General features: G+C 38.5%; 1 protein-coding gene across 1 annotated transcript in view; it reads left to right on the forward strand.

The window, feature by feature from the left end:
- The first annotated feature begins 6,158 nt into the window (after window positions 1–6,158).
- grin3bb (glutamate receptor, ionotropic, N-methyl-D-aspartate 3Bb) overlaps window positions 6,159–26,405 on the forward strand; it is a 93,319-nt gene continuing 73,072 nt past the window's right edge. The window contains exon 1 of the mRNA XM_055164768.1: window positions 6,159–6,653. Coding sequence (XP_055020743.1) covers window positions 6,159–6,653 — 495 coding nt within the window. The remainder of the gene's footprint in view (window positions 6,654–26,405) is intronic.

Consider the following 26,405-nt stretch of genomic DNA (forward strand, 5'->3'; position numbering starts at 1 on the left):
TATGTAACATTCAAACTAATATTTTAGCTCATTTTCACAGGGAAGTATGCTATTCTATCAGCTGGTACTGAAGGTGCAAGTGTAATTTTCTGGTGTAGGGTGTGTAATGGTGATGGTATTGCTTTGCCTGTAATGTTCCACAGTATGAATGTCCATCCATCCATTTTCTTCCACTTATCTGGGGCTGGGTTGTGGGGTCGCAGGGACTCCCAGACTTCCTTCACCTTGGACACTTTCTTCAGCTCCTTCGGGGGGGAGCTCCTCACTCTATCTCTAAGGGAGCTCCCAGCCAACCTGCAGAGGAAACTCATTTCGACCGCTTGTATCCGCGATCTTGTCCTTTCGGTCATTACCCAGAGCTCATGACCATAGGTGAGGGTAGGAATGTAGACTGACTGGTAAACCTTTCGACTCAGCTCCTGCTTCACCACACCGGTTCGATACAGTGGCCGCATCACTGCCAGCGCTGCACCTATCTACCTGTCAATCTCATGCTCCATCCTCCCCTCACTGGTGAACAAGACCCTGAGATACTAATATGAATTTATCTTCTTAAACTGTATGGTTGGTTACTACAACAGGTATCTTTTGTAAGTTTTTAAGTTAAAGAAGTTCCACTCGCAGAACTATCATTTAGAGCAGGAGTGTCAAACTCATTTAGGTCCGGGGGCCGTATCCAACCTACTTTGATCCCAAAGGGGCCGGATCAGAAAACTCATGTCATATAAACCCCAAAAATAACAATAAGTTCAAATATTTGTGCAGAGAAACACAAATCTACTACAGAAATCTTTTTTAATTGATGAACTCTTTCTTTTACAAAACATTATAATATTATGAACAACCTGAAACTTTAAGAAAAATGCAATTTTTCTTAAATGTTTAAACATGAACTTGTATGCAAATAGGAATAAGTAAATTTTTCTTGGAAAATCCTGCACTTGGCGTCCACTTTTCAAATTTTTGACATTTTGCTGATGAGGTCAAAACGATCGTCCTTTAAGAGCGTTAAGAAAGAGGCAAATCTTCATTTATGCTGCTATGGTGGGAGGGGCCACTATGCTAAGCACCGCAGAAAATTACCAATATTTTAATAGAAACTACAATTAAAATATTTTAGTAGAAAATCAGCTGAGGGCCAGATTAAAGGTCTTGGAGGGCCGCATCCGGCCCCCGGGCCTTATGTTTGACACCTGTGATTTAGAGTGTCATCAGTGTTTTGTAATATCATGTAGGAAATCCTGTTCTAAATCAACTTGTGATGGTACATTTGGTGAAAAGTTTTAGAATGAATCAGTGTTTTGTTTTGTATAAATGAATAGTTTTAACTTTTCAACCTGAAAATAGGAAAACAATTGACACCGTGAAGACCTCACTCCCAAAGTTCATAACTTTAGCTAATTATAAGACAATATAAACTGAAAGCAAATCATTAATCTAATGAGCCCGGATTTGAATTTCAGTGAGTTTCTCTGCACAGTCTCATTCCAGCTGTGCCCCAAAACCCAGACTTTTTATAGTTCATAAATACTCAGCGACTCTTTCTAATATCAACTTATCCTCGGGTAGAAGACTTCTCTTATTGTTTTCTTCTCTGTACATTTATTGTTTAGGTCTATCTGGATGGTTTTGGAAGCGAACCTATGTCCCACGGCACTTTGCTCCCACAGCTCTGTGTTTGTACCGTCCTGTTTTCTTATATTTAAAAGATATACTTATATTTAAAAGATATACTTATGGTCCTAACTTTAAAGGTCTTACATTATGGAAAACTGACTCTTATTATAGTTTATTTTTAGTCTGTCTTCTTCAGTAGTGGTAGTTTTAACCTTTACAGCTCCTTTTACCTTTTGTTTAGTAAAGATCAGCAGTTCCAAGGCTGAAATTATCCAAATGATTCTAGTCTAAATATGCAGTTTGTGTGTTAAACATGTGTGAATGAACAAAACACATCTCCATATATGTTTTTGATGAGGAAACAGCATCGGAAAATAACGTCATTTGGGCCTTTTAACCAAAATCTCTAAACCAGGCCTCACCTTAATCGCACTTGACAACCAAACAAATACGGGAACACAGAGCTGACTCCACGATTTTAGACTGTGACTATTTTACACAATTTGCTTGCTGATTCCTATTTGCTATATTTTAGTCATGACACACAGCAGGTCCTTCATCTGATAAACCAGAGTATGGAGTTTGTGGCAGACTATAGTCAAAGATTTTCTGTTTTGTAAAGGAGCGTTTCATGTGTGCACGTTACGTAACTCGGCTTCAGTGTTTAGTCTGATCCTCTGAGTATGACGAATCCAAAAGCTCAGAGAGGAGCCAGAGCTGAGTCTCCCCCAAAAACCCCCAAACACAGTGCAAAAAACCAGTCTAATAACATTATAATAACGCAGCACAGGAGTTAGCATAATGCCGCGCTAATGCTGTGCTAATGCTACTGTCATACCGTAATGCCCCCGAACGCACCACCGCCAACCAGATTTAATGAAACACATTAGTAGTTATTCATCATCAGTGACAGGCGTTTAAGCTGCTTTAAACTGTTTTGTGATTCACCTGTACCCGCTTTGGTCAGAATAGTTTTTAATTGGACATGTGTGTGTAACAAACCTCGATTTAATACTTGAATCATAGAAACGAAACATCATATTTGTGATTACCTCAAATTCAGTCAGTTAAAGGCAACTTATTACGCTATTTTCTGATCTGTGTTTAATGTTGTTTCCTTATCAAAATCGTACCTGGAGTTGTGTTTTGTTTCATTCACACATGTTCAACACACAAACCCTGCATATTTAAGCATCTCTCTAACAGAAAACACTCTGTTCCACCTTGTGATTTCATGTGGTAATACAAGAAGTGCTCCACTGTGTTTTTAAATTCCATTCATCTTCACTAAAATCATTTGGATCATTTCATACTTGGAATTGCCACTCAATAAATTGTTAACTTGAAAACTACCACTTCATGACATCACAAAATGGAACAGAGCATTTTGAGCTCTGGAGACAGACTAATACAGGATTACTTAAAGGTTGTATAGAGGCGCGCAGGCAAGTCAGTTACGCTAGAAACGTAGGGAGATTGATTGACAGCCTGTCAGCTAACAGATAACGAGGCAGTGTCGTTATCTATTGGCAAATGTTTAGCCCCACCACGTCCAGAGTTGATGAATTTTTATTCTCTTTTTTTTGGTCATCATAATTACAAGGCTACTGCACCTCTATAATGCTATCATTGACAACTTGAAACAAAAAAAAATAAAAATAAAAATCCTCCATACAACCTTTAAACATGTGTGAATGAAACACAACTCCATGTTTTTTTTCTGATGATGAAACAACATAATAACATTAAAGAATTATAATTATAATTGAAGCTCAAGAGAATCCATTTTGTGTATGGGACCTTTAAATAAAGTGTACACTATATGTAACTTTTGTGTTTGCACCTGTCTGTATGGCATTAAACCTTCCTATTTCAGGGACACCAGCTGGTGACACAAATTATGCCTAAATTACGGGTCAGATCTGTGGAGAGGCAACCCTGCTCACAGTAAGAATTCATGTTTTTCTATGTTTTTTTGTTTGAGCAATTATGAATAACAAAGATCTTTATATGCTATACTGTGGAATATTTCAAGCAAAGCAATAACATCTTCATGGAGACAACTATTTTTAAGTATTATCCTAAAATAGTGCAGTTTTAACACTTGATGGGGTGTTATTCTAAACAAAATTGTTGTTAAACTGGCACACAGATGATTCTCTGAAATGGGTCTTTAATGCGTCCACTGTGTTTCAGCCAACTATTTTGAAAATATTCTGAAATACATATTAACCTTATTAAATCCTTTAGATTGTAATGAAATTGAATATTAGCAAATGTTTACGTAACCTTTACCAAACAGAAGTTGGCAGCCATAGCTGCATGTCCTCTCATCACCTCTCTGCTTTTAAAATCCATTTAAGTTTTGACTGAATTAATACCACTGATGAGATGCTGAGTAAATATGTCTGTGCTTCACCCAGGGGACCCGACATAGACCCATAACAGTGATCTGCTCCAGCTCCACAGCCCTTAATAGAAATAATGGAGTAATGAAAACATTCAGTGTGCGTGGGTGTGTTTTAAATGTATGAAGGACCAATGAAATAGATGGCCGCCAGTTGTGACATGGCCAACAAAAAATCTGAAAAGAAGACTTAAAACATTTGTAACTACAAGACAGCTGCTCAGTTGGTAGAGAGTTTATCTACTGATCTGAAGGTTGGAAGTTCGAATTCTGTTCTCAGTCCTCCCAGTGTCAGCGTGCACTGGTGTATGAGTGTGTGTGAATGAAAGATTGGTTCTTTTGAGGTCTTTGAAGGTGGAAAAACATTATATAAACATTTAACTATTTACCAAGAAATTACTCTAGATCTATATTTATTGTCAGAAAATATGTTATTTAAAATGTGGGGGTCATTATCTGTGCACATTTCTCTATAATAATTGCATATTACAGACTTGGTGAGGGCCCCTGTCTGCACAGGCTCTGGATAAGTCCCCTTCACTCCCACAGTCCTTCACCGCTGTCTGTGCATACACATTATGCATGCATTTTTAATTACAGCTGTATCAAGGAAAGAGCAAACTGTATGAAAAACATGCCAACAACACTGCTGCCTTCTCTAGATCAGGATTCATTTTCAGAAAAGTTTTACATTTTTGCCATGTATAGTTAAAGGTGCACTGTGTAACTTTTCTGTTGGGGGTTCACCATCTGCTTGTCTCATGGTGATGTCATTGCTTTGCCTCGGATGTTCCACAGTCTCATTTGCTGGCATTTTTTTTTTTTTTTTTTTCAAAACTACAGCAAAGACAGGTATACCTACGATGAGCAGGCCCACTTCTCCACAGACCTGACCTGTAACTTGGCCAGCTTAAATGCCAGACTCTAGAACATTAGAAGAAAGTATAATAATGTCTAAATCGAGTCAAGCAGGCGGTGAACCTTCACCAGAAAAGTTACACAGTGCACAGCATTATCTTGTTTTTTCTGTTTTTTCATAGAGCAATAAAGACATATTTTGTTTACTATTGCTTATGTATTGTTTGTATTTTCTTGCCCACAATGAAAGCACAAAAAATAATGTATTCTATAGGCACTGTTATGTGCTTAGGTGTGAACAACTGACTCATGGCAATGGGAAAAAAATATCTTGCCTTTACTGTCTAACCTCTAGTTCAGGCTGGCATTAAAATTCATTCTGATAGGATCAAAGGAGGCCAGCAGCTCTAATACCAGGTGTGACCACTCTCCGCTTCTCTGTGTAGTATACGGGTTATATAAAGTCAGTGTGGAGCAAAGCGTGTGGAGGATATGCAAAGAGAAATATGCAAATCTTGAATCTTTCCAAAAAGTGCCAAAAAGCCAGAAACTCTAAAAGGTTTTGGTTTACAGCTCTGAAAAGACTTTGTACTTTGAATTTGAATTTCATCCAGTTTAGACATTAAAATGCTTCTGTTTTGGTCCATGAGAAGAAGAACAAGTCAAGACACTGACACTGGCTAAAATGTAAATCATTTTTAGTAAGTTATTATTTAATTTAAACCTTTATTTTGCCCTAAACTTAAAACCCAGGCCTCACGTTTTCTTACACTGTAACTGTCACCATTTTGGAGATGTGTGGGAAATACTTTGTGACAGTTACATAAAATGAGATGTCAGAATTTTCCACAGGTCTGACGTGAGAGTGTGGAAAAGGGGAGAATTTGGGGACTTGTTTTGGCTCTCGGGGTTTGCAGAGCTGGTGTATTTGAACAGATCCTTGTGACATTTGAAATCACTTCTTTCTACTCAGTGGCACTTCCATTTGTCCGTGTTGTTTTACCCCCAGCCCTATTTTAGCGCACGGGACTGTCTCCTATCTTTGACCTTCACCATCCTGCGCCTTTCTCGTGAGTTTTCCACTTTTACCTGCATGCGCACCTCCACATCCACTGCCCGCTCCTCCTCTGCCCCCCTCCCCCCAGACCCCCACCATCTCCCATCCCAGAACCAGCCGCCCGAACAGCAACAGTAGGAGTAGCGCTCTCCTCTCAGCGGCAGGCGGCGGAGGAGCATCGAGCGGAGAGCGGCAGAGCGATGCTGAGAGCGCGGCAGGATGAATTTCACCTCTACCTTGTCCTGGTCCTCTTCCACTTCCACTTCCCGGACTCTCTACTCTCACATCGGACTCCGCGCGTTCATCTTTCTGCACTTGCTCCTCGTGCAGCCGTGCCTCCATCACCCGCAGCCGTGCCATATTCTGGCGCAGATTGGACACACAGTGCGCGTCGGTGCGCTCTTGCCCGCGCAAAGAGCCGCTCGTGTCCAGGTCCAAGCGGCACTGACCCGAGCTGCAACAGGCATGACCCGGGACGGCGACAACTTCTTACCGTATAACCTGAGTCTGGAGCTCGTGACCCGGCAGCCCGCAGCCGCAGACCCGGAGTCCCTGTTCCGGTGCGTGTGCCAGGGTGTGGTGGTGCAAGGAGTGTCCGCGGTGCTCGCCTTCCCACAGAGCCGCGAGGAGCTGCTACAGGTGGAGTTCATGGCGTCGTTTTTGGAGATCCCCTTCATCAGCGTCATTGAGCACGGGGAGCCGCTGGACACACAGGTGGGAGCTGTTTACCTGCTGTGGTGCGCGCGCTCCGGGCTCCAGGCGCACAAGGAGCTCCAGAGCGCGCGGTGTTTGGCTGGGTGTGATCCGGGTTTAAATGTTCGGTCCGCTGGGGACTGATGCTACAGTTTGACCTTGACCTGTTTGATTTGAGTGGAGTCAAATATGGCAGCGTCTGCGTTTGGCGAGAGCAGCGCAGGAGTGTGGTTCAGAGTGAAACATGTTCTGGAAGAAAGTGCGCTCGTTTTGTTTTGAACTATTTGGGATTATAGTGTTTGGGCAGTTTTAACTGTTTCCACGGTCTATTACACTTTGCATTTTGGTTCTGATCCAAAAGTGTGACGGTGGTGTGCACAATAAGTCCTGTTTTCTATCTCTTCCATGTTTGGTTCACAATCAGCACATTCACTCAGCTTTTATGTTTTGGGGAAAAAAATCTGGATTTTGTCCCCTATTCTTGCTCTTTTTATATATCAACAATTACATTTTGAACTGGATTTTGAGTTATGTCACAAACCCTCTGAATTGCAGGGCTCCTCTTCTTGCATAAACCCCTTTTGCAGTGGCTGTAGTTGGTTTCAAAATGGAAATTGTGGATTTGACCCATATGCTGTTACACCATAGGCGCTTCAGAGTATTTGCACTAAATGTGATTTATATATTACAAATTGACCACGTCGCTACGTCCTAAAAGGGATAAAGTGTTTGCCTATGGGGAGAGCACGCTGTGGTTTTCTGATACATGCAGTGCCATTTTCTTATGTGAAGTGAAGCAGACAGTGGAACAGCCTTAACCAAGCTTTGCCTCTTGTCAAACACAGACCTATGAGTTCAAAGCCTCTGGTGTAATATGGAGAATATCTGAGGGGCAGAGCTGCTCTATTCTGTGGACAGGAGATTAAAGGGGAATGGGCACTGGCCTCTTGGCACATATAGAACATGTAAGCAGGTCCCACCAATAAGGAAACAGATTTAGTTGCTATATAGAGGAGGGATTGGCAAGACGGGTAGGAGGTATATAGGTTTATTTTTATGTTTTAACAAATGGATAATATTTTCTGTTTTCTGTGTAATTTTGGTTTATTTTAAAGGTCCCATATTCTGATTTCTGATCTCTTGTAATGCTGTTTCCTCATTGCAAACACACTTGGAGTTATGTTTTGTTTCATTCACTCAAACCCTGCATATTTAGGCTTAATTCAAACAGAAATATATGATAATACAGGAAGTGCTCCACTGTATTTTTACTCCATACACCTTCACTTGAATCATTTGAATAATGTCAGCCCTGAATTTACCCATCTTTACTAAATTAAAAAGTAAAATTTAGCTGGAAACTACTGCTTCATGACATCACAAGTGGAACAGAGCATTTTGAGCTTTGGAGATGTAGACAGACAATAATAAATGATCACTCAAACATGTGCGAATAAAACAAAACACAACTCCAGGTATATTTTTGCGGAGGTAACAACATTATAACATGGCTTAAAGCTCAAAAGAGTCAATTTTGTGTAATATAGAACCTTTAATATGTGTTCCCATCTTTTGTTTTGTATATTGTCCAAGGAAAACAGACAAAATTTGCTAGTTGTTTTTATTAATTTGATTCCTAGGCCTTGAGATCCCTGCCTCACACAAAATAATACTGAAAACCCTCTATATGATCAGTCACCAAGTCTTTTTCCTGATTCATATCTACTGGTGCCGTCTTCGCTCGCTGTATCTCTTGCATCTGTTTTCCCACAGCTCTCTCTCTCTCACTATATCAATATCTGTGCTGTAGGCTGTGTTCTGGGCCTGTTTGAAGGGAATCCATTGAATGTCAGTCACATCTTCAAGAGCAGAGAAGCAGACTTAAACAATTTCATTTATCCACAAGTTTTAACCAACCAAAAATCAAATCAAGAAAGACTGATTCAACTTTTTTTTTGGCATTCATTAGGATATTTTGAATCATCTTTGGCTGCTGTTGTACTTTGCGGTGCTATGCCAGCCATTAAATTAAGATGGAGTCCTCTACTATTGAGTTAATGGATTATTTTGGTGGCTGTATGTGTGTGTGTGTGTATGTGTGTGTTTTCTTTTCCTTCTTTTTTCTTTCTTTATAAATCCATCTATTATTTAATATTCACTCACTTGTTGCTTGCTTGCACATGTCCCAGGAATATCAATGCTTCAGCTGATGTGCTATTGTATTGCTGTCTTGTACTTTGCTGTTGCAACCAGAAATGTGCTGGTAAAATTGTCGGTATTGTCACTGTGGATTCGTATAGTCCTACTGCTGTTATAACAAATATTATATGTTTTTTACAATAACTAATACTTTACAGCTGATGTCATCAATTTCCCTCAGGATGTGGTGCTAACTGGAGGCTCTGCTCTGTCTGAGGCTTTATTAGACTTTAACCTGTGCTTTATTTGACCACAATTTGACCATAAAGAACAGACTTATCTTGAACTACAACAAGTGAGCTGCTCTGTGCTGTTAAACAAATCTCTCACACATAAAATAATTGTTTTCAGTTACTCACGCTCTCCATTTTTGTTGAAAATCAAACACCTAAGCAGGACCATGGATGCTCACATTGATCAAAGGCTCCTGAAAATGTGTTGTTTAAATCCATTTTGTATTTCTTTTTGAGTTTTCAGACAATCTTAAAACTGTTTTGACTGTGTTTGCTAACGTGTGCCTTGTGTCTCTATAGTAACTTCTGAACATTCTACCATAGATATACCTGTAGAACACCCCCGGCACAATGTCACTGCAAAGTATTGGTTGATTTCATGTAACATAATGAATGCAAAAGAATTGGTCTATTGGTATTTGTCGTTTAAAGGTCTTATATTACACAAAATTGACTCTTGTGAGCTTTTTTTGTGTTTAGTTTCATTCACACATGTTTGAGTAATACAGGGTTTGTGTGTTCAACATGTGTGAATGAAAAAAAACACAACTCTAGGTATGTTTATGATGAGGAAACAACATTATTACATAGACCAGACAAAGAAAAAAACATAACATGGGCCCTTTGACTGTCAAGATTTACAGATTAGAAATGATGGAACACAAGTTTGAATATTACTTTTAAGCACAAGAAGAAATGAACATTCCCTTTCATACTGTCCCCATTGCTGGTGTCTGGTGTCAACACTCTCCATAAAGCTGAAGTGGGACACTGTAAAACCTCTGCCAAATCGAAACCAATTCAATAAAATGGCTCCTCAAATCAGTTGCCAAAATTAATTGTACTCTCCTCCTCAAATAGGTGCCAATGTAGATGGAATTTTATAGCTGCGTTTATTTCCTGCGGGGGGTTTCCCAAATGCATTCTGGGTACCATTTAGTGCCTTTATTAGATATTGAAGGCAAATTCCCCCGGCCTCACTGCTGTACCTGTACTTATTTACATTAAAATGGAAAAGTGCTTTTTGTTATTTTGGCCTGTACCTCGTTGTAGGAAGATGGATTACAGACATCACTGTGAAAATGATGAATTGCCCTTTTTTCTAATTTTTTCAACAATTTATATAACAAGTTTTTTTTTTTTTTTTTTTTTAACATTAGCTAAAGATCAAGTATAACATATGACTAATTATGTAGGCAAGGCAAGGCAAGGCAAGTTTATTTGTATAGCACAATTCGTACACAAAGTAATTCAAAGTGCTTTACAGAATAAGAAATACATTAAAATCATAATAAAAACTAATCAAAACATAAATAATCATGAAGATTAAAATTAAAAAAGAGAGACATAAATTGGAGAGAAGAGTGCGGAATGAAAACCTTTCAGTTATATGCACAGTTAAACAGAAATGTTTTGAGCCTGGATTTAAACAGCGTCACAGAAAAGTCTGTCTCACATGTTCAGAAGACTGTTCCAGGTTTTAGCTGCATGAACCTGAAACGCTGACTCCCCTTGTTTAGTCGTGACTCTGGGCACCAGCAGGAGGTCGGTCCCTGAGGTCCTCAGAGTGCGAGATGGTTCATATGACACTAACATGTCACAGATGTACTTTGGTGCTCGGCCATGGAGACACTTGTACAAGCAGAGCTGCTTTAAAGTCTATTCTCTGAGGCACAGGAAGCCAGTGCAGAGACCTGAGCACAGGACTTATGTGCTCATACCTCCTAGTTCGAGTAAGGACCCGAGCTGCAGCATTCTGGATGTTCTGCAGCGTCTCACAGCTCGTTTGGAGAGACCAGTGAGCAGACCATTACAGTAGTCTAATCTACTGGAGACAAATGCATGGATAAGTTTCTCCAAGTCTGCTTTAGACAGTAAACCTTTAATTTTTGCTATGTTTTTTAGATGGTAAAAGGCTGCAGATGTTATTGGTTTGATGTGGCTGTTAAAGTTCAAGTCTGAGTCCATTATTACCCCTAGATTTCTTGCCTGATTTGTAATGTAAAAGAAATGGTTTGGTTCTTTTGATTAGACAGGAAATTTGTCAAGTGTTTTTGAATTGGGTGAGGGCCAGATTGTAATGTTTTCTGTTTTCTGATCTAGGTTATAATGTTGTTTCCTAATCAAAAACATACCTGGAGTTGTGTTTTGTTTCATTCACACATGTTTAACACACAAACCCTGCATATTTAGGCTGAAACAGAAAAGTCTCTACTTTATGAAGTCATGTGGTAATACAGGAAATGTTCCACTATGTTTTTAAACTCCATAAACCTTCACTAGAACTATATGGATAATTTCAGCCCTGGAGCTGTCAATCTCTTCAAAATTAAAACTAAAAGGTAGTTGATAACTTCAAAACTACTGCTTCATGACATCACAAGGTTCCCATCCCAATAATCTAGGTTTACTCAAACATGTGTGAACGAAAAAAAACACACCTCCTGATATGTTTTTGTGGAGGTAAACACATTCTAATATGTCTTAAAGCTCACATGAGTCAATTTTGCATAGTATAAGACCTTTAAACAAATGAGTATCCATCAGTTCTTGTGAGGTGCTTCCATTCTGCAGAGGCATATAATTCAAAAGTGCTCTGCAGAAGAAAAAGTGGTGTAAAAGCGACAGGTGATGCACGTGGGAGCTATATAGCGACAATTACTGAGAAAATAAAGGCGGATTCCATTAGAAAAATCAGATTTACAATGTAGTTTTGTTATGTTTAGACCCTTCATGGACTGCTATATTTAGAATAGTTGCGCACAAAGCTTGGTGCTGTGTCACGTTCATTTTATTGAGGCTGCAAAATAAAGACATTTTCCATTTTGTCAAGCTTTTGTAGTTCGCTATATTTTTGGTGCATTATTGTCCGACAAAACATGTCGATAGATTTAAGAAATGCTTATTAAGTCAAAGCTGACATAGGGATTAACATTTTAAAACTAAATATTACATCTTTTGAATGGGAAAAGTCACAAGTACTAGAAATGTGAAAACTTTGAATATAAGTGGTCATCAGTCACCAAAAAGTTTTTTGTTTTTTTTTTAATTGAAAACCTACTGTACCACTGAAAATGCATTGAGACTAATATTTTCTATTTACAAACATTATAAGGCTCTACAGTACAAGCTGCTAGACACATGCTTATAACATGCAACAATGTGATCATCAATAGTAAGCGGTGGTCTTATAATGCCACGGTTGATTGATTCATTATCGATAAAAATCATTGAGCAGATTGGTGTGTACTTATGTGGGACTCAGGACACCAGCGTGCACATATCCAGCTTCTACACATGGCATATCCCTGAAACCCCATTGCTCAGGGGGGCACCACGTGAGGAGCAATGGGCGGATGATCAAACATGAGCTCGCCCAGGGAAGAACAGGACATTTAGAAGTGATATTAATCAAATGGGCGTAGCCACGGGTGAAGTCAGATGAATGCAGAGGCCCTAATGCCGTAAACAGAAAATCCATACACGTGATACATGTCCACTTAACAACAAAGAGAGGCATTTGTGTGTAATAAGTTGACCTATGGATTCGTATATGTATATGATATTATGATCTAATGATTTTCTTTAAAAGTACAGTGTGTAGCTTTCTGGAGGAGGCCCATCATGATTCTGTGGAAGTAAAAATTTAAAATCATACTAAGGAACATTCTCCACATAGATAGACTATACTGTGGAAGATTGTTAGCTGGTTTCACTTCGTGTAAACCATCTGACCTCGCAGCTATAGGATTTGTTCACTTGACAGTAGGGGAGTACTTTTTTATTTAACCAATCGCTGCTATTTGGTTGTGATGTAAAATCCAGTAGGAAGAAGGGCAATAACGTCTTAAAATAACATCACCAAAAATTCTCTTTGTTCTGGCTTTAAATCCTCGATCTTGGGAATCGTTGTCAACACAGATTGTATGGCTTTGTCTACATCCATCTTGGCCGCTTTGTTTACTGTTGTGTTGTACCACAAAAGGGACCCAGACAGATGCTTGAGTTTGACGTCATAACTTCACAGTTCTTTGCTGATTGGTCGATGTGTGGTCTACAACTTCCGGGGTTCTTGCAAACCGTCTAGTGTATTGTGATTCCTGACCTAGTCGCTGGAGAGAAATGAAATTGAGCAAAGGCACTAGGTGGCGCCAGCCTGACTAGAAGATTGTAGCCACAAGGATAATATTCCCATGGAAACAGGCAGGGAGAGACCAAATAAGAGTCACCACAAACATTTTTACCCAAGAGCAATTTTCATTTGGATAAAATCTGCTTAAAACTAAAAAATCTACTATCACTAAATTCTTGCCAGGAATATATTGATGATACCAAAAGATTGAGAGCCACTACTGGTCCAGAATCTTAAAAAAAATTAAATATTTATATTTTTTTATATATTTTTTTCTGGAATTGGCTCCTCCTCAAGTCCTAGTTTAGTATACAGAGGCCACTCATTCACTGAAAATTGCCCTTATGATTAAACAAAACAAATTATAACTACACATAAAATGACAGAATTCCCATTACTGTAACTTCTTGATTATTAAATGTGCTGTATCTGATTTTTACTGTGTTAAAAACATGAAAAACAGAACTAATTGGTCCAAAGTCCTTCCTCACTAACCTAATGCATTCTGAGCAGTTTAAAAGTGTTTTTTATTACTCACAAAGACCAGATGAACTTTGCAATGATGGTAAAACAGCAATTAGCATGCTAATGTGTAATATCTATATTTATCTGACCCTAAAACATGTTATAATTAGAAGAATTAGCTTACAGCAAACATTCTGACCTCATATAAAAGCTGCTTATACAATATATCTGTACTGGGGCCCGACAAAGCTTCCTGAAATACATGAGGGAAAAAGCAGATACAGGATCTTTAGAGCTATTTTACTTCAATCCATCAACTGTAATAGGTAAATTTTCAGCTTTGAACTACTGAAATACACCTATAATGTACATTTTTACTGGAAATTTCGAGGGCAAAGTCAGTTCAGAACCAACAAAAAAAATGTTACCATCTTTTGGACACCCACTGGCATCTCGATATCACACCTGCTCACCCAGTCCCTGCAACTGTGGCTCGCTCCAATCTCTGTTTGTCTTTGTATTGACACCAAGGTGGGTTGTATAGCTGCGGATTTTCATTTTATTTTTTATTTTTTTTCACCACCTCCATACCAGTGTCTCCTCATCCAATGTTTTACCCGGTAGAGACAGCCACAGTGAGAAGTGAAGGGAGAGGAGGAAGAGAGGAGGAGGAGAGGAGGAGGCCTGGGGGTAAAATGGAGCAGGCTTGGAAGAGGCAGGGACACTGCTGAAAAGTGTTGACAGTGTGTGTGTGTGTGTGTGTGTGTGAGTGTGTGTGTCCTGAGCTAGGCCTGCATAAGCAAATAATAGCAACAGCTGTTTAGGGGGGTGCCATACGTGTGGAGTTTGGTTAAATTAGGTGCGCTGTCCGTGGTGCTGAAACAGAGCACACAGTCGGTACATGTCAGCTTGGTTTTTCCTGGAGTGCATTATTTTGTTTTGGTTTTTTGAGAGTTCTATTGTTAAACAGCAAGCTTAAAGTGCGTGTGTCACATTTTTGTGTTGTTTTAATGATTAGTGATAACACCAGTCAAGTGGAAGTTTGTGAAGAAAAGTTGACAAAAGAAAATGGAAAATCATAAGAAGCAGTAATGAGTTCTAAAAAGAAATCCCTCTATTCATATAATCAGGATTCAAAATTCCAATCAAAATGCAGAGACAATTTACATGCATGGAATAGGGATGCACCGATATGATATTGGTATTGGATATCGATACCAGTATCATATCGAACATTTTGATTGATCAGATATGGCCCCAAGATATCGGTTCAGTCGATATCCCAGTATATAAATTGTAATAAGTCTATTTACTTACCATTAATGGCCCAATACTCCTTGTAATACTGAACTTGTATTTTTCAAAGATGTTCTGTAATTATATGATGAATAACTTACAAAACATAGTTGGATAATTGTTCCCCAATTTTATGCCATTTGTGTTTAAAGGAAATAAAGTAATAAAAATAATAATTGGGTATCAAGAGAAACTTAAAACCAAAGTATCAATATTGGTATTGGAACATAAAAAGCTGGAGTACATCACATGGATGGAACATAATTTTCCAAAAGGTAAAAGATTCAATTAACAAAATAACCAAAGTAACAATATTTGTTTTATTTATTCACTAGTTTGTAATTGTATGCATTATGCTAGGCTGGTCCTTGTTTACCGTATGCTTGCTAACAGTAATGGAATTACCTCTTTGTATGTCGCATCTGCCTGCCATGTCTTCTCCAAAATGTCCAGACAAGCAGGTGATGGACTGTCCACCTGAACATTTACGAAGGGCACCTTTAAGTAAAAAGATTTTGACGATGTATAATGGAATATGTTTTCCAATCTATTATATGCACTAACTTTCAAAGAAGAAAAAAGGAAAAGTAGAGTGGAGTCTGATTAAATTACGTGCACTGTCCATGGTACTGAAGCAGAGGACACGGGCAGTACATGTCAGATTACTTGTTCCTGAAGATAGATTAAAAGTTTTCCTGCTCATAAACACAAAACTTAACTTCCAAAGACACTACAAAAAAGGGAAGACATTTTAATTAGCTGTTGAAGTGGCTTTGTGTAAACAAGGGGCTAATTTAATGACATCACTTTGGGCAAAACTTTCACATTCTTGCCTCATTGGTGCAGATTCATAGAGTCTCAATTTTCCCCCAATTTGTTCAATTCCATCACAAGATGGAGATGCCAGGGAACAAGAAAACATATATTCCCATATCCAATGTTTGAAAGCTTACAAAGTTATTTGAACTTTTTTTTCAATTATTAAAAAAATATAATAATAGCAATACAATTTTAAGCACCATCAAAAGTTATTGTTCTGTTTATAAGTTCACTAATTGGCTTGAACAAACATGTTGCAACTTGGGTTTGTTTGTTGAGTTAAAAAGAATTCTCCCAAAAACAATAATAAGTTCATTTTTACTTTCTTGTGTAAACGCAGTTGAAAATGAAGTTCTTTAAAGATGCACTGTGCAACTTCTGGTGGAAGGACCGCTACCTGCTTGTCTCCATAGGGATGATATTGTTTTGTTTGGAATGCGACAGAATGACATTAAATATGTCCACTTTGCATTTTCTTAATAACATGTTTTTATTGACCTAAAAACTTGCATTCTTACTGCAGGTGGGCTTGCCTCTCCACAGATCAGACATGTAAATTGGCCCCGTGGTGTTACTGTATACTGTGGAATATTCCAGGCAATATCCCCACTGAGAGAAGCTCATGACGGACCCTCCACCTAAAAAGTTACACAATGCACTTTTAATGTACTTTCTGAACAAAAACCGTTGCTTCCACCTCTTTCTTTTCATTTCCATACTATTATTCATGGAGTCCTCTCTGGGTTTGGAGTGTTTTGTGGCTTTGTTGATGTTATCTGCTGGGCCAAAATAGAGTTCTTTCAAGCCATTCTTCATCCTTTAGAAAATACAGAGTGAGGCCTGTGAGGGAGCTGAGGGCTGTGAGGGAGCTGGAGAAGCACCGTGATGTGTTTTTCAGACCAAAACCCACAACTGCCAAAAAACTGTAACGTAATCCATGACCATGCTACAACATCTAAGCATGGTCTGATCTCAAACTATTCCATATTGTTCTGACTTTTACTTAAAATTTGACTTTGGCTCATACATTTTAGTTGGCATTAAATCCTAGCAGTGAAAATGGGAGTGAAGAGAGACAGCAGAGAATCAATGCCTTGGCGATATACTTTTGCCAATACATTACACACACAAAATAAAAAGAGAAACTTTATCTCAACACTATGATTAATTGAGTTTGACTTCAAAACCCATATGACAGTAAAACTTGTATTTATGCAATCAAATGTATATTTCCGCACAGAATAATGGTTTCTTTACAGGGACGGTCCAGAATTTTGGACATAGAACCTCATTTCCTAGTGAGCCAAAGTATTGGAGACGTGTAGAGACACTTTAAAAAAAAAAATCCATCCAGTCCTTGTATTTGCAGAGGGCACTGGTGCTAGGCTAGTGCATGTCAATGGCCATAGTTAGCCTGCCACTAAAAACAGTCTTACCCACTCTACAAAACACCCAAAACAAAACAATTATTACTCCAGACTGTTGATTTCAATGTCTGTGTTGATAGAATAATGTTTAAAATAAAACTAACCTAAGCCTAAGTACTAATCATTCAGAAAAAGGAAAATGTCTGGCTTTGCCCATATGTATTATTATCATGGTTCCTTGCTCAAATGAGTATCTTTTTTTTTTTTTTTTTTGATTAGTATTGACTTTTTGACAACCCTCATAATACTCACTGCATTTTTCAAATTTTACCAACCTTATGTTAAAGATGCATTGTGTAACTTTTCTGCTGGAGGGTCCATTTCTATCTTCATGGAGACCAAGTTAGATGTCAGAGTTATAAAAAAAAAAAAAACAACCTGTAATTGAATAAATGTAAAGTAAAGCTGTTTAATGTCATACTGTGGAACATTTCAAGCAGAGCAGTGACAACAAGCAGGTGATGGACCCTCAACCAAAACGTTACATAGTGCACCTTTAATCCAAAAATAATAATAATAATAATAATAATAATAATAATAATAATAATAATAATAATAATTAGTTTTTAAACATTCCTTGTAAGCCAAACCAGGTGACCTTTCCAAGCTCCGCCCTCCCAGTTGGAGCTCTGGAGTGCCTGAGTTCTGACTGATACTCGACCTGCACGGGGAGATCTTCTGTATTAGACCTAATCCAGTGGCTGTAGGAGCAGCAGGAGCGGTGGGCAGCGCCTCGGGACCATCTCAGGCCTAATCCACCATCTTGGTCCTGGGAACTGACAGTAGGATTTGACTTCACTGTGTTTAAGCACAGGGAGAAAATGGGGAAAGCCACTGTTGAGCGTATAATACAAAGAAACTACCACTGTGCAGTAAAAAGGGATAAAGCAAGAGTCATATTAACAAAGAACTTAAGGACTTAAAGGAAATCTATGTATAAGGTCACCCAATATGAGGTCGACATGTTCAAATTAATCAGATTAAAATAAAAAAAATCCAATGCTGATTCATTCTTAATTATAAAAACACTGGCCATGATAATTATAATTTGTTATAATTGGTATAATTTGTTAAGACGATTATCCAATCAGAAACATAGCAAAGAAGACATTCAATTCTGTCAACTGGACAAATGTTGTTGTTTTTTTAATCAAATCACATTGTTTTTTTAATCAAATCACATTTCAGGTAAATTCAGGTCAGATTACTGATGGACACTGCCTTATATCTGCTTAAAGGGAGGAGCTAACTACACTTAAACTACTCTGAAATGAACACACCTACTTGTTTACAGTGTCTGTTTGTTAGCTCGATCTGCTGAACTGCACTAAGTGGGGACTGTGTCTGAATCATATTACAAACATCCATCATCATTATAAACATCCAATCAGAGAGCATAATAAGTCTCACATGAGTCTTTCATTTACCGCCCAGACGTTTTCACAAGTTTTAACAAGGCCAGCAGGTCGACAAAGACAGAGCTGTTTCAGGTTATAACTCCTCCCTCAGGACAGGACTAATTAAACTCAGGATAGTATAAATTTTAGCTCTTCAGACCAGTACCAATAGATAAAAGAGTATTTCTTGCTGGCCTTCCAAACATTTCATTAAAAAGAAAACTGGGTTCAGATGGCTACCATTGAAACTCAAGCCTAAGGGAGGGCTTTTTCTTTTTTTTTTTTTACATAAAAGGATGGTGATTCAGAGGTAGTTGAGTGGTGGCTGACAGGCAACAGGCTGGTAACCTGTAGGAATGAATTAGGTACACAGTCTTTTTACAGTTTTTACAGTTCATTTTTTATCAGAGTGTGTCAAAGATTAGGAAGAAGAAATGTTTGTGTTTAAATCGAGTGTAGGTAAAAGCAAAAGTTTTTCAGGTGTCAAAGACTGTCCAAACTGGAGCTGGTGTGCCTTGAGATGTCCACTGAGGTGCTCTAACTGTCAAGTCAGTGTTGCAGAAGTTAGTTCTGCTTGTGAATATAATATGTGACCCTGGTTTTACCTATCCTGTCAGTCTTGCTTCTGACTGGGAGATGTCTTGTTCTTGATGCAACTGTTTTTACAGTATACAGTATAAGATTTCAGTTATGAAATACTGAGATACTATGAGATACTTTGCAGTGACATTACAATGGGGGGTGTTCTGCATGTATGTGTATGGTGGAATGTTCAGGAGTTACTATGGTGCACAGAATAGCAAACAGTATCCACAGTAGTTTAAAGATTGTCTGAAAACTCAAGAAAAAAAAAAAAAAAAGGATTTAAACAACACATTTTCAGGAGTCTATGATCAATACCATCGTTCATGGTTCTGTTCTTTTGACTCTAATGATATTTGAAAGGGACTTGTTTAACGGTACAAAATCACCTCATCTGTTGTAGCTCCAACTAAGCCAGTTGGGATTGTTTATGGTCAGATTCTGTTAAAATAAAGATCAGAGCCTCAAACAGAGCAGTGCCTACAGTTAGCATCCCACCCCCAGAGAAGGTTGAGGATGTCAGCTGCAAAGTCTCAATGGGTTTATGTTTGTATGCGTCATTACACCCTCACAGATCACACAGCTATGAAATGGCATGCCTCCAACACAATGCACATATGTAAAGATAAGAGTAATCCCTTTATTTAAAACAACATTTGGCAGAAAGCTTTTCTTCTTAGAGACACAACCATCTCAGACCATACTTTAGATTTGGATTGGTTTGAGCTCTTTTGACAAAATGACTGAATTACATTTAGTGCAGAGCCAAAGAGCGCTATTGTCCCTTTTATGACCTGGTATTATATTGATGCGTCAGACGGGCTGAACTTCCACTGTCATATTCTATGTTATGGCAATCTATAAATCCAAATCTAGTGACCCCGCCAGGTCCCGTGTCCCCTGGCGACCTAGATTTCACTTCCTGTCACAGTTCTCCATAGTAAAAGCAGGGAGAGTGTGTATTGATTCACAGTGATGAGATTATCTTCACAGGGATTTTCATTTCCACGCTCCCTCTTCTGCCTCTGCCTCTGAACAATCGCGTTAAACCTGCTACGTGATTTGGTGGGGTTTCCTTGTTTTTTAATCACGTCCTTCACGCTAAGACTCGGAATATTATTTTGCGATCAGAAGCGTAATCCTGTATTCAAACAGGTGTAATTTTAAAAACAGGGTCGCTAGGTCTGGTTGTAATCTAGGTCACTTCATCTGAGTCTGGCAAGCGAACAAACCCCACTTGCTTTGTTCGATTTAAATTACAGTTTTAATGGATACTTCTCCAAGCTTTCCAATTCTCCCTGGGATACCTGACACGTTTGTTGAGGAAATATTCACATTAATAATTGATGTTGCTGTGTAAACAAAACAAACAATACAGAGTGACTTCAGAGTGAGTTCTGATTGCAGCATACGGAGAGAGAGAGAGAGTGAAAAGAGGGCACAGAAGGGAGCAGAGAGGTGGCACTGGCACTGGGACTGGCACCGCTGTGGCACAAGAGGTACTCTTCCAAATGAGAAGTGATGGAGTGTAAAAGTGTGCCCGGGCAGAAGCTCTCTCTGCCTCTCTATAAAACATACACATATTACTGCTGTTTCAAATGGCATCACAATGTTCTATAGGGTCATAATATTTAATGGAGAAGGGGGTGAGTGAAATAACTTTGCTGTGCGGGCCTATAGTCTCTAATACAAACGTGTGGATATACCTTCTGAATATTTCCTCAGTGCGTACTATGAAGTCATTAAGGAAACTGCTTTTGCCCCCATCTTCTAGTTTGGCATATGAGTACAAATAATATTTAGATAAAAAGCGATTATCTATATTTTAACATGACTTTTACACAAAATATTAATCTTATTTTGCAGAGTTTTCACTAGTTATTATATACATTATATATATATATATATATATATATATATATATATATATATATATATATATATTATATTTTTTTTTTTTTTTTTTTTTTTCAGTTGACTAATATAAAACATGATGTTAAAAGAAACTGAAACACAGACTGCCTTATATTACTGGAAAACATTTTAAAGGTGCACTATATTACGTCTCCAAGGAGATGTCATTGTTATTGCCTAGAATGGTTCACTGCATGGCTGTTATAATGACTGGTCAAATCATGCAGAAAACTCAAACTCAACAATTAACAGGATTTTTTGGAAAATAATCAAAATGTTGGGTGCTGGGATTTGGGTCAGAGGCTGGGGGGGATCTGCAAGTGTAGGTATGATCTAAAAAAGCATGAAGAAAACATGAAAAAAATTATCAAAGTAACTGTTTTTAGTCCTGGTTTAGACCTGGTTTAGTCCTGGTTCAGACCTGGTTTAGACCTAGTTTAGACCTGGTTTAGATCTGGTTTTAGTCCTGGTTTTAGTCCTGGTTTAGTCCTGGTTTAGTCCTAGTTTAGACCTGGTTTTTGTCCTGATTTTAGTCCTGGTTTAGACCTGGTTTAGACCATGTTTAGACCTGGTTTTAGTCCTGGTTTAGTGTTGTTTTAGACCTAGTTTAGACCTGATTTAGACATGGTTTTAATCTTGGTTTTAGACCTGATTTTAGTTCTGGTTTAAACCTGTTTTAGACCTAGTTTTAGTCTTGATTTTAGTTCTGTTTTAGATCTGGTTTAGACCTGGTTTTACTCCTGGTTTTAGTCCTGGTTTAGTCCTGGTTTAGTCCTGGTTTAGTCTTGGTTTAGACCTGATTTAGACATGGTTTTAGTCCTGATTTTAGTCCTGGTTTAGACCTGGTTTTACTCCTGGTTTTAGTCCTGGTTTAGTCCTGGCTTAGTCCTGGTTTAGTCTTGGTTTAGACCTGATTTAGACATGGTTTTAGTCCTGATTTTAGTCCTGGTTTAGACCTGGTGTAGACCATGTTTAGACCTGGTTTTAGCCCTGGTTTAGTCCTGATTTTAGTCCTGGTTTAGACCTTGTGTAGACCATGTTTAGACCTGGTTTTAGCCCTGGTTTAGTCCTGATTTTAGTCCTGGTTTAGTCCTAGTTTAGTCTTGTTTTAGACCTGGTTTAAACCTGTTTTAGACCTGGTTTTAGTCCTGGCTTAGACCTGGTTTAGACCTGGTTTTAGTCCTAATTTTAGTCCTGATTTTAGTACTGGTTTAGTCTTGGTTTTAATTCTGGTTTAGAGGCACAGCCCATGCAGCATACGCAAGAAAACACGGTCCATGCGACATAAGGGAGGAGGTCCACGGTGTATACAAGGCAAAAAGGTGACACTCCGAACTGTGAGTAGATTGTCAGAATGGCAACATAATTGTACAGCTAATACGCACACAATTATCAGTATCAATACTGCTGTAGATGTGTACAGATGTGGACTGTTATTTTTTCTTCGAGTGTGTGTTGCACCTCCCCAGTGGGTTTTTGGCGCTCCACAGGGAAGGCAGGCCTCACCTACTGAAAGCCTCCGCACTAGACCAAACGGTAACTATGCGGCAGTGGATAAACTGATTATCTGGCAGTGTGTGGATGAATGAGGCAATTCTTTGTACTGTAGAGGCTGTAGCTTGATTACCAATGGACTGCAGTTTAGTAGTGAATGAAAACCATAGGTGAGGGTGGTGCCAGACTGTCCACCCAGCTCCAGACACACAGAGGCAAAGAAGGGAGGGGGGGAGAAGGCCCACGAAAAAAACTAGAATTCTGACAATGACATTATGATTCTTCATCTCCATTCAGAGAATCATGTTGTACCACCAGGTCAGATCTATGTAGAGACAAGCCCACTGCCTTTTCCCATGTATAGTTAACAAGTAAAGACCTTTAATTGAAGATGCAGGGTAGGTTAAAGTTTAATTCCATACTGCAGAGCATTCCAGACAATGCATTAACCAGAAAACTTACACAGTGCACCTTTAAATCCACAGCCTGTGAAGTGACTTAAATGTGAGCATATATTTGTGTCCAGACATGTTTTCCCTGCAGCTGATGCGTGTGACAGTGAGTGTGACACCTCTCTATAGTCCACATGACAGGTCAGAATGTTCCCATGGTAATAATACAGCATGTTATGACAAATATAGACAAAGTGCTCTCTGTAAGGTTCAAATACATGACTTATTTCCTCTGTATAGTACTAAATGGAAGCCTGATTTAATGTACAGTGGGTTCTAACCAAATGAATGAAGATCTACAATGACACTTTTATGTAATGAATTTGCAAAGTGCAAAGGAAAATGGCACAGTTTAGTAATGACCCATCGCCCCTCGACAGACACAAACCGAGCTCTCAGTTTGATCATATTTTGTTTAAATTGGCACAAACCCAGTCCATTCTTCTATGTGCGTGTGCGCTCACTCTACATTTTCCTTATTATTCTGTGGGCCATTGAGGCTGTTCACTCATGCTTATGTTAACAATGGAGGAGAATTGTGTAATACAAAGTCAATACAATGCCTATTTCATTCAGATCTAATGTACTTCATATATTTGACTCAACATGCAGTGATAATGATTTTGTGAATTACATAATTAAAGGTGCACTATATGACTTGTCACCAGCTTGTCTCCATGAAGATGAGACACAATTTTCCACAGTATGGCATTAAGTATATTTCATTAAGTATATATCTTGCTTTTATTCAGTTATAATGTTTTTATTGCTCTATTACACCATTAAAAATAAGTATTCTGACCTGTACCTAGAGGTGTCATCTGTTGTATCCATAGAAAGAGAAAATGCTATGCCATACTGTGAAATATTCCAACATTTTTATCAGTTTACTCTCAACATACAGTATATACTTTCAAGTAGAGATATTAATAATTCATTAGTTTTATGTAGCACTTTTCCAGATGCTCAAAGTCTCTTTAAAATTTGGTGCATTCTTCATTCCCTCCATACTCTGACTTACTATTGTAACCACAGCTGCCCTGGAGCAGACTGATGGAAACAAGGCTGCCAATCTGCACCATCTGCTCCTCCGACCACCAGCACTCACACACACACTGCTTTCATATTAGACAATGTGGGTGAAGTGCCTTGCCTAAGGACACAACTGCAGTTTTTGTCACTGCTGTCCCACTGTGGCATCAGATTTTCCCAGCAGTCTCCTATCCAAGTTCTAACTAGGCATGGCCCTGCTTAGCTTCTGAAATCTAATGATATCAGGCTTTGACAGGAGGTTTGGCCACAGGACAGATAGAGTAGTTAGGCCCCAACATTTAACTAAATGTTATAATAGATAGCAACGTAATGATAATATCTGTATAAGGTTTGAATGGGTCAGGAAAAAATGATCTAGCTTATGTTAAAATATGGACTTTCAGAATAATGATAGCTGGAAGGATAAATCCAAATGAAATGCAAACCTGACAGGCTGTTACAGTGCTATGACACAAGTGTTTTGAATGTGACCTCATGTTAATACAGAAAGTGTCATCTCTGGGTCCATCCATCCACTGATTTATTGGACACAATAAGCAAAAATAAAACCTCGGACACTGTCCCTGCATTTTCTCTCACGTTACATATGATAAACCACACTTGTTTTGTCCACACAACATTAATATGTATGTATCCTATTTATACATGTCTTCACCATGCATGAGTTAAAATCCATAGTAACGGTGTACTGTGTACAACCTTTCTGGTTGAGGGTCTGTCAAATGCTTTTCTCCATGGAGATGTTATTGCTTCGTCTGGTATGTTTCACAGTATGGTATTAAAATTCCCTATCGTCACAAAGGGAAAAAAATAAAAAATAAAAAAAATAGACCAAATTACAGGTCAGATCTATGGAGCTGCAACTCCACTTACAGTAATAATGCCCATTTTTCTAAATATTTTTGAGCTATAAATCCACCTGTAATTGAATAACTGTAAAGTAGAGCTGTTTAATGTGATACTGTGGAACATTTTAGGCAGAGGAATGAGCATAGAAATAGATCCATAGAAACAAGCAGGTGATGGACCTCTAAAAAAGTTACATAGTGCACCTTTAAGATGTAAGATGACTATGACAAGTTTGCGGAGCCAGTCCCCTAATAAGATTGAAGCTTTGTGGATCGTAAGTTTGTATATTTCTTTCAACAACAGCAATAGAGTTGTATACGCCTCTTCCCCTTCTAACTGCAAATACAACCTATACAAAAGCACTAACTAAAACATCTGCGAGCTTATGGAGTCAGTGGTCCATTTGTGATTAACAGCGGCAGTAAACTCCACCATAAATCTTACCTGTTCCGTGGCAGCGTGGGCTTGGTCTCCTCCTCGCCTTCTGTCTCTCTTTCTCATTTATTCATAACTTCTCTGCATGCTGCTCCTATACGCATTCATTAGGGCTGAGAGGAGCCGGATCACGGTCTCTTTACGCACTATTAGTTGCATATTAACTTACTTACTTGAGCGCTACCTGCTTGAGCGATGTGATAGACATGCTGAGATTTAATTCAAATCTGTCTCTTGTCTCATTATACTCTGCAGGCAGACTTCGAGGAGGGGTAATTATATTGTAAATGTTTAAACACCTGAAGTTTTTTTTTTTTTATTGTTTTATGGTTACTTTTTTGGATTTGAGTGCAACTTCGAGGCCACCTGCTCATCCCCAGAGAAGTTATTTGACTTGAATGTTCCACAGTATGGCACAGTGTATCAATCTTGCATTTATTCAATTACAATTTTTTTTTATTTTCATAGAAGATTCTAGCTTTAAGCGGTGTTGCCTCTCCACAAATCTGACCTGTAACTTGACTCAGTAACTTTTCTGCAGACTGGGTCCTGTTACCTGCTACCTGCCACCCTACATTCATTTTTACACATGTTGTTTATGGATGTTTTGTAAGTCTTCTTGCCCAATGGTTTCACGCATTTCTATCAATAGAAATAGTAATAGTTTATTCAAGTTTAATGCCACACTGAGGAACATTTCAAGCAAATCAAGCAGACCCTCCACTAAAAAGTTACCATAAGATTTAAATTAAGGATAAATGTATTGTGTTAGAGTATAAAGTCTAATAGAGATTATTGTGTGAATGTAAAACAGAAAATTGTGCTGGTGTCAGACATTTCTTTTTTGGGGAGAGTTATTATGTGCACTTGAATCCATAATTAAGAAAGGCTTTAGGCATGTACTTGGAACTATATGAAATCAAACAGCTAAACAAGTCTCACCAACTGGGTCCCTCTCTGACATGGGACATTCACTCAGCCACTAATTTAAAGATGAATAAATAATGAAGTTTACGGACAAATAAG

Source organism: Boleophthalmus pectinirostris, unplaced genomic scaffold, assembly GCF_026225935.1.
Source record: "Boleophthalmus pectinirostris isolate CB_2022bp ecotype Guang Dong unplaced genomic scaffold, ASM2622593v1 HiC_scaffold_7, whole genome shotgun sequence".
NCBI lineage: Eukaryota > Metazoa > Chordata > Actinopteri > Gobiiformes > Gobiidae > Boleophthalmus > Boleophthalmus pectinirostris.